Below are 8869 nucleotides of genomic sequence, written 5' to 3' on the forward strand. Positions count from 1 at the left end.
GCGGCCGGTTTGAGGCGGAAGTGAGCCAGACTCGACTCGGAAGTGTCGTACGGTTTGGGCTGGTCTCAAACCGCGCGTTTCAGGTGCCGTAATGTTGAGTGGCTTTTCGCTAAGATGCCAAGGCGGAGGACAGGGAAGTACAGGGAAAATGGCAGACCATATAAATCCATTCATAAAAACTGTGGCGATATAAAAAGGTTGACGGTGAAATAAATTTAAGTCGATGAGAAATCCAATTGCCATTTTCTTTCTTTTCTTCTTTCTTCTTCTGCATGACAAAAAAAAATTAAAAACAAAAACGAATTTACAGGCAGATCATAAAAGCTAACGAGAAAATGACAAATAAACCCAATGCGTTTACTCGGTTGCTGTGATTTGATCTGCACGACATCTGAGGCGATGATGAAGATAATTATGCATCCTCGAAACGGTTTAAAACGCCAAGATCAAGAAGAAGCAGAAGACGAAGATTTTTTTTGAAGAAGAAGAGTGAGGAGGAGGACGAGGAGAAGAGGAATCCTTTATAATTGAGATCTGCACAGCTCCATCTCAGTTTTTTGCAATTTTTGTTGATGTGTTAAACTCCAGAGAGCTCCGTTTCCTCCACCTGCCTCCGCTGTGTGACTTTTCATCTGCGCTCCTAGTTATAATTCAGTTTCTGATATAAAATGGGTCCTTTCATTAGTCAAAATAGAATATGTGCTACAATAAATGATTAAAGGTTAAAATGACCTGCCGTATGATTGACGGATGAGCAGTCGAAGCACACCTTCTGAAATCAATCCGCGCTTTCAACTTAATTATCCTGCAACGACAAAGGTGGCTTAATGCCCGCTGTAATTAAGTATTTCAAGCAGTACTGCAGTACTGAAACCAATGGTTGCATGCAAGGTAGAGAAATGCATTGAAAACATCTGTAAAACTACAACATGCTTTGGGAAGATGGTGAAGAATAATGTAAAGTGTGTATACGATTTGTAGTAAATGGGCCAAAACGTGCGAAACCCCCGATATGGTTCTTTCGACTCCATTCACTCGTGTTGTTGCGTGCATGCCAGACATCCTCTAGATGACGCCAACGCGCCTATCGGTGGCGCACACACAAACTCAAAGGATGCTGGGAGTTTATGGACTGGCACATTGCAGGCAAGCGGCACAAGAGCCGAGTAAGAGATCGTCAAGGTAATTCACTTTCAGTCAGTGGTTCACATTATGGGAAAACAGCCTGTTGAATTGTAAATCGTTATGCGTAGTCTTAGAGCCTTGCTGATTGGCAGTTTTACATTTAGTGCAGCTCGTCCCGAGTGCCTCCATCTTTGTTTCCAAAATGTCAGTACGCGTCTGTCGTTTTAAGTGTTAAACTCACGTAACACATAACAAGACTCGCTAAGGGAGTACATTTTGGTCTGATGTGCGTTATTTACAGCTACCGTCAAGCCAATAAATGTAAACGATGTCCAGCGTGTGTTATCCGCTCATTCGTCACCTTAACTGTGATTCTGTCAACATTTTAAAGGCATGCAGATGAGGTAGTCGGTGAATCCAATGAACTGCAAAGCATCTCCCAACATGGTAAGGCAACTCAGCAGACCATGTGCCTGAGACAAACCACATCCTGTGTTTGAATGAATAACCTTGCCTGTTGCTGTCAATCTCTGAATGTCACGTTATTAAAAGTCCTGCTTTGGTCTGAATCTTCTCAGGGGCAGGGAGAGACTGGCAGTGTCACCCCCTGGTTTGCTAACCATGTGTACAGCCGCTACTGGCAGCACTACCAGCAGGCTATGGCCTGGCACCAGAGACACAGGCGTGCCTACCAGAAAGCCTTGGAGGCAGCCTATGGCCCTGGCTACTATCACAACCAGTACGCCAGCACGCGCAACCGTTACGCTGACTGGGACGATTCGGAGAGAGAGGACGCAGAGATGGGAGGGCCTGCTGCTGCAGACAGGGACGACCAAGATGGAGAAGATATGGATGAGGACAGCAGCTCAGACAGTGAGATCGAGTGTGATGTCAACAACATGGAGATCACCGAGGAGCTGAGGCAGTTCTTTGCCCAGACAGCGAGACACAAAGAAGAGCTGAGTAAGTCGGAACAGCGGGGAAGAGTGGCCCAGTGGTTTAAGAGACTATATCCCCCGACAGGCATATATTTGCACATTTTGATGCTCAGTAGTATGAAAAATCACATAATTCAGAGGAGTTTTTCCTTTTTTGAAGGCAGAAACTCGAGAAGTCTCCATGGTTGCAGGATGAGTGCAGCTGTGTGACTAAGGACCGCACAGTGTTTGGAGTGTTAGTATTGCTATTCTAGTTTTTGTAATGGATAATTGGCAGTACTCAAATATGCTGCTTTAAAAAAAAGGCTGATAATGGTCAAAATGTTGCTGTAGGATGCAGTAAACGTTTTCCTTATTGAATCAGCAAGACTAATATTCACTGTTAATCATGATCACTACATCTTGTGAAATAATCTGGATTCAAGTCACAGTTTTGCAGCCCAAATTTGACATTTTGCTAAAATGAGCCAGATGCAGCCATATTGCAGTACAGTCAACAGTCGTAGGAGTACAGCAGCCTGGTTGGTCACTAACCCCATAAATTCACAACAGTTTTTCCACTAAATAATATAATGTGTCATGTCCCTGACATAAAATTGCCTATTTTTCTTGAGCCCAGAAAAGTTCAGATGGTAGATCTCATGCATATGAAATCATGTGTGACAAGAGGAGTCACTGAGGATCAAATCTCAGTGGATGGTTCTTTATCTCCTCTACCTCCTCTACATAGTTACTCTCTTCATTTTTCCTTGCTGTCTCGATGAAAAATAGACGCACCAAACAGTAGTGGACTGCCCGCTCTTCTTTTTTTGTTTATTTTGATAAGAGCCTTGTTTCTCTCCCTCGACAGAGAGGCAGCAAGAGATGGAGGCGGAGCAGCAGGACAGCTACATACCCGCTGACCAAGACATGCACCGGGTTTCCTGGCAAAGCACCGGGGCGCCCCCCTTGGAGCGGCCCGGCGAGAGGCGCAGGGCCGAGATGAAGAAGCTGTATGGCGAAGACGCGGCCAAGATCCAGGGCATGGAGACGGCCATGCAGCTGACCTTTGACAGGAAATGTGACCGCTTGCAGCCCAAGTACTGGCCTGTCATCCCTCTGAAACTGTAGCACCTTCTGGAAGGACATGTTTCACTTTGGATGATAGATAGTAATGGTGATAGCCAGAAAACAATGGGAATGTCAAATACAGGGGCAGCTACAGAAAATCACTCCTGGAGCAAGGAGCACACTCACTTAACTTACCTAAGGACACGCAAGTTGGATGTGAACAGATAAGTGTAATTGCTTTCGGATCTATCTGGATAAGGACACTTCCCAGCCATTTAGTTTTAGATGATATAGCAGGTGGGGGGTTTAGTTTCCTTTGTAATACACTGCTAAGATCAGCGTGCAGTTCTGAACTATGATCAGGAGATAGCGCTGTCAGACAATCGTAACTCCTTCCTCCATTGTCTTTGATTCAGCAACACCTCTGTTCCTTAACAAAAACGAAACGTGCAAGAGCACAAGCAAAATTTGGGTCAGGTTTTGGGGTCAGAAGTACAGTAGAAATGTCCCCGTGAGGGATGTAAATGAATTCGCTGAACATTTGCCCCCCCCCCCCCCCGAGTACTTTCCTCCTGATCTGTTTTCTGTTTACCCTCTAGGTTGACAACATTTCATGCTTTGGTAGCTGTCCTCTTATGCCTGTCAGGTTAGTTTAGCCACAACGACGGGGCTTGTTTTTTTTATTTTTTACCTCCATTATAAAATGTGCCTGCCTGGCTGCTGCTGCAACTCCACATTGTAGCATGCATGATGGATGAACTGTTGTCACTCTATACGCTACCTTTTTGGTTTTTAAGCTCAAAGCAACCCCCCCAAATGTTAACATGATGGATATTGACCACTGTATATCATCCTGTCTTCGACACAGAACTTATACACCCTTTCTGTTTTTACATTTTGTCATATTTGTTATGGTCTCTAATAAAGTTTACCTACTTTCCGAGTGGTCACCGCCAAGTTGATGTTGTTCATTTAAAGGTTTCGACTGCAGCAGGATCCACCATTCCTCCGCATTTGTGCAATGTACGCTTTTAAAATTGACAGCATCCTCCAAGCCAGTGGTTCTCAGTATTGGTCCTCGGACCACCGGCACTGCTGGTTTTCTATTCTGCCAGGTAGTTCATTACATTCACCCGTTATTTCAGCCTCCAATAAGGGAGGATTTAGACCTGAAACAACAGGTGAACGTTATCCACCTGGTAGAATAGAAACCCTCGGGTGGTACCTGAGGACCTGATCGAGCACCGCTGATGTAAATTGTTGAGTCAAGCGAGGTTTGTGTTGAAAATGTTTACTTCTTCAGCATGACACACTTTAAAGAACTGCGGCTCATCAAATCCGATGCCAGTACCTCCAGACTCACTATAATTACCCTACTAAAATTGTTTTACCAACCATGTCTTGGCCCTTAACTAAAGCAGTGTTGCCAGTTAATTAGGTTTCACATGGCTGTCAGACTTAGTCTGCTTTAGTGTAAATGCTCCCAGCAAGCTATTGTTCCGCATTACTGCTGTGCATCGAACGCTCACGGCGAAGTCCGCAGATAAGCAGGCATATTGAGCGTAACCTCTACACTTGGCACTCGAAGAAGGAAGTGCGCGAGGGCCGATCGAGGCAAAGAAGAAGACACGGGCCTGCTGGCATAAGAGTCACAGGTTACGGGGTGACCTCACTCGATATTTTCATGCTGAGCCCTCTGGCTCGGCACGTCCCGCCAAGGCCTTGGCTCGTGCCACGCACCCGCATTTTGACACATGCTACCAGAATATTTCAGAGAAATGTGTGCCAGACTGAGGCCTGTGCTTGTCAACTCGCATTTGCCCCAGAGACTGAATGGTGTCATGTGTGTGATCATCTTGTAAACTCCAGTTAGACAGATGACTTTAGACCAGCATGCCAAGGCAGGATTCCCATACATTTTCCGTTACTCAGTGTTTTCCAGACCTCTCTGTGAATGCTCAGGCTATGTTTAACATTTCAGACACATACTGATGGCTAAATGTCTTGAAAATTTTCATATGTTGCATTACAACGAATGGCATTGCTATTATAATGCCATACATTACGATAACATTTGGACCAGATCGCCAGTTGGAATCCCCGTGTTAACTCCGCCGTGGTCGGGTGTCCTGGGAAGCCGGATGTGGGTGTGTGTCCTGGTCGCTGCAATAGCATTTCCTCTGGTCGGTCGGGGCGCCTGTTGGGGTGGGGGTGGGGGGGATAGCGTGATTCCCCCACGCGCTACATCCCCCTGGCGAAACTCCTCACTGTCAGGTGAAAAGAAGCGGCTGGCGACTCCATGTGTATCGGAGGAGACGTGGTAGCCTGCAGCCCCCCCCCCCGGATTGGCAGAGAGGGTGGAGCAGCGACCGGAATGGCTCGGAAGAGGGGGGTAATTGGCTGAATACGAAAAAAAAGGGGGGGGGTAAAAATAACGTTTGGACCGTAGTATGGGTCATCAGTCGAACAGTTTTGGGATGGTAACTTCAAGCATACAAATTCAAGATCCAAGCACAGTAAGTCATATATATGTTTCATAAGTTTCATGGAAAATGCCAAAAACACCCGAGGCGCAATGCATTTTTTTTTTCTTTTGTGAACTTCCAATGTGAATTTGAGCCCTGTTAATATAAAGTAAGCAGCAGAGTGAGAGGGAGCTGGAAATGGGGGACAGGTTTCCACTGACTTGATTTACATTTGCTGACTTCAACTCATCTGGTACAGTGCAGGTATTTAGATTAAAGGAACCGGGTTTTGAAATGACTCCTCCTCGTGGGTCTATGAGCAATTGATTATTAAATTTCTTCAACTAGTACTTTCAAAATGGACGGAACTGTTCGGAAACTGGAATATTTTTCCAGACTCCATTGCTTTTTTTTTTCTTCCTCTTCTTTGTCCTTACTGTTCCAGACCTGGAAATGATCAGAATCAAATTCCATACTTTCCATAGATAGCCTATCTGTGCAGGAACTGGACCAAGGTAGGGGAAATGAACACACCACACACACACACACACACACACACACACACACACACACACACACACACACACACACACTGGCATGCATGTTCAAGTGCCAAGAACGGTGACGGGACACTCGGTTGTGTGAGCATGCTTCCCTACGAGAGACTTTGATCAGCAGGAGTTAAAAGTGACTGCCAGTCATGATTAGGTGACACATCTCCTGTCAGAGACCCTTTTCTCCCCGTGCGTAAACCGCGGGCGAGAAACTGGGTCACTTTTAGATTCTACCCTGTATTTATACTACGAACTGGCTGTTGAACAGCCAGCTGTTTGTGTGCGTCACACTTCATTTGGGAAGGATTGTCTTATGGCGGTTGCTGCAGAAGTTTCACAAATTCTAATGTACTCTGATCGTGCACTAATTACACTTGCAATAATTTCCTGCTCGTTATATCTTATTGAAGAGGACGTATTTCTGTCATGCCTCGATTTCATGTGTGCACATGTGCGTGTGCACAGATGTAAGATGCGATATGTGCATGCTGCATTATTGACTGACGACAAACTACCTGCAGCAGAATAATCCATTACTGTGTGTTTGAGGACGACTGTAAGACAGGACCCCCGAGCTTGTTTAGTTGTGTGTGTGTGTGTGTGTGTGTGTGTGTGTGTGTGTGTGTGTGTGTGTGTGTGTGTGTGTGTGTGTGTGTGTGTGTGTGTGTGTGTGTATGTGTGTGTGTGTGTGTGTGTGTGTGTGTGTGTGTGTGTGTGTGTGTGTGTGTGTGTAAAACACAACAGATGCATGAAGCTGCACACGCCACTCCAATAACTTCAAAGACAAACGCGTAATGGGGTCTTAACGTTAAAAGTGGTTGCGTCACTCGCCAAATTGGGCTGTTTGTGAGTTAAAGATTTGAGGACAATTACAAGGGATCAGTGTCGCCGCCCGCTGTTTCTAATCCTAAAAGTTTCCTTCACTAAAATGCTTTCGTGGGCGGTCAGTCATCGAGGCCCGCAAAGCTCTGAAGCATGTCTGCAGCTGTCGAGAGTAACATTCAGCCCTCGTTTGTAGAGACATTGCATGACCTTTCAGGGAAGAGCCAGGGGAATTTCTCCTCAACCTCCAGTGGAACCCCCCCCCCCCTCGTGTGTGGATAGATAAATGCTAAATGGATTAAGGAGCAGAGATCTGCCCTGCAACCTAACATGGACTGTACAAGCCCAAGTGACTTGAAACAGCCCGAGTGACTTGAAACAGTCAGACAAGACCATCCTCGGCTGTCCGGGTAGCGTAGTGGTCTATTCCGTTGCCTACCAACATGGAGATCGCCGGGTCGAATCTCTGTATTACCACCGGCTTGGACGGGCGTCCCTACTGACACAATTGGCTGTGTCTGCGGGTGGGAAGCTGGATGTGGGTATGTGTCCTGGTCGCTGCACTACCGCCTCCTCTGGTCGGTTGGGGCACCTGGTCAGGGGTGGGGTGGGGGACTGGGGGGAATAGCGTGATCCTCCCACGCACTATGCCCCCCACCCCCCCGACAAAACTCCCCACTGTCAGGTGAAAAGAAGCGGCTGGCAACTCCACAAGTGGAGGAAGCACGTGGTAGTCTGCAGCCCCCCCTGATCAGCAGAGGGGGGTGGAGCAGCAACTGGGACGGCTCATAAAAACAGGGAGGGGGGGGCACGAGACTGTGGAGTCATCGGACCCTCCGCCGTCTGTCTACCATTTCCTCCTCCATCCAAATGTTTTACTCCTTTTTTAGATCCCGTTACATCCTTCACTTCCTTCCCTCCCATCATTGCATGTTTTTTTTTACTGTCTGGCTATCAGTCTGTCTGTCTTTCCTTTTCTCTCTCTGTCTTCCCCTCATTGGCTCTTTTGTTTGTAACATCTGTTTTCTATAAAGAAGGGAAGGCTGTTTAGCGCCTCTAGGCCGGTGAGAATTTGAGAGGCAACAAGAAGTAACTGAACGACATGATTTACTGCGTGGCTGAGCGGAGCCATATTTCCCCGGGAAGCCGTCCTAAGCTCCTCTTATTCCACCTCCCCGCTGGGCCCATCCATCACCCGCGAATCGTTGTTTCGTTTCATCGTCGTTGCCACCGATCATCACCCCATCGTTCATCCATGCAGCACATCTGCTCCTCTCATTGCCATCAGCTCCATCATCATCACCATCATCATCATCATCGTTCTTTTTGCTTCTCCCTCCTAGTCCTCCCCGTCTTTCTCACACCTGTATGTACACGTTTATCTCGTCTTGTGTCTTCTCTGGTGGATTTTCTGTTGACGGGGGTATATTTGGGTGGAGTGTACATGTGCAAATCGCCAAAGAGGACAAATGTCAGAGGTCACACATATTTTTCCCCCTTTTTCTCCGAATTGTACTTGGCCAATTACCCCACTCTTCTCAGCCATCCTGGTCGCTGCTCCACCCCCTCTGCCGATCCGGGGAGGGCTGCAGACTACCGCATGCCTCCTCCGATACATGTGGAGTCGCCAGCCGCTTCTTTTCACCTGACAGCGAGGAGTTTCGCCAGGGGGACGTAGCGCGTGGGAGGATCACACTATTCCCCTCAGTTCCCCCTACCCCCAAACAGGCGCCCCGACCGACCAGAGGAGGCGCTAGTGCAGCGACCAGGACACACCCACATCCGGCTTCCCACCTGCAGACACGGCCAATTGTGTCTGTATGTAGGGACGCCCGACCAAGCTGGAGGCAACACAGGGATTCGAACCAGAGATCCCCGTGTTGGTAAGCAACAGAATAGACCGCTACGCTACCTG

General features: G+C 47.3%; 1 protein-coding gene across 1 annotated transcript; it reads left to right on the forward strand.

Moving 5' to 3' along the window:
* Nucleotides 1-1123: 1123 nt before the first annotated feature.
* Nucleotides 1124-4070, forward strand: gemin8 (gem (nuclear organelle) associated protein 8). Its single transcript, XM_056301431.1, has 4 exons — nucleotides 1124-1182; nucleotides 1517-1572; nucleotides 1704-2088; nucleotides 2914-4070. Exons 2-4 carry the CDS (start codon nucleotides 1546-1548, stop codon nucleotides 3171-3173), a joined length of 672 nt encoding a protein of 223 aa, XP_056157406.1. The 5' UTR covers nucleotides 1124-1182; nucleotides 1517-1545; the 3' UTR covers nucleotides 3174-4070.
* The last annotated feature ends 4799 nt before the right edge of the window (nucleotides 4071-8869 follow it).

This window comes from Lampris incognitus, chromosome 21 (genome assembly GCF_029633865.1).
Source record: "Lampris incognitus isolate fLamInc1 chromosome 21, fLamInc1.hap2, whole genome shotgun sequence".
Lineage (NCBI taxonomy): Eukaryota > Metazoa > Chordata > Actinopteri > Lampriformes > Lampridae > Lampris > Lampris incognitus.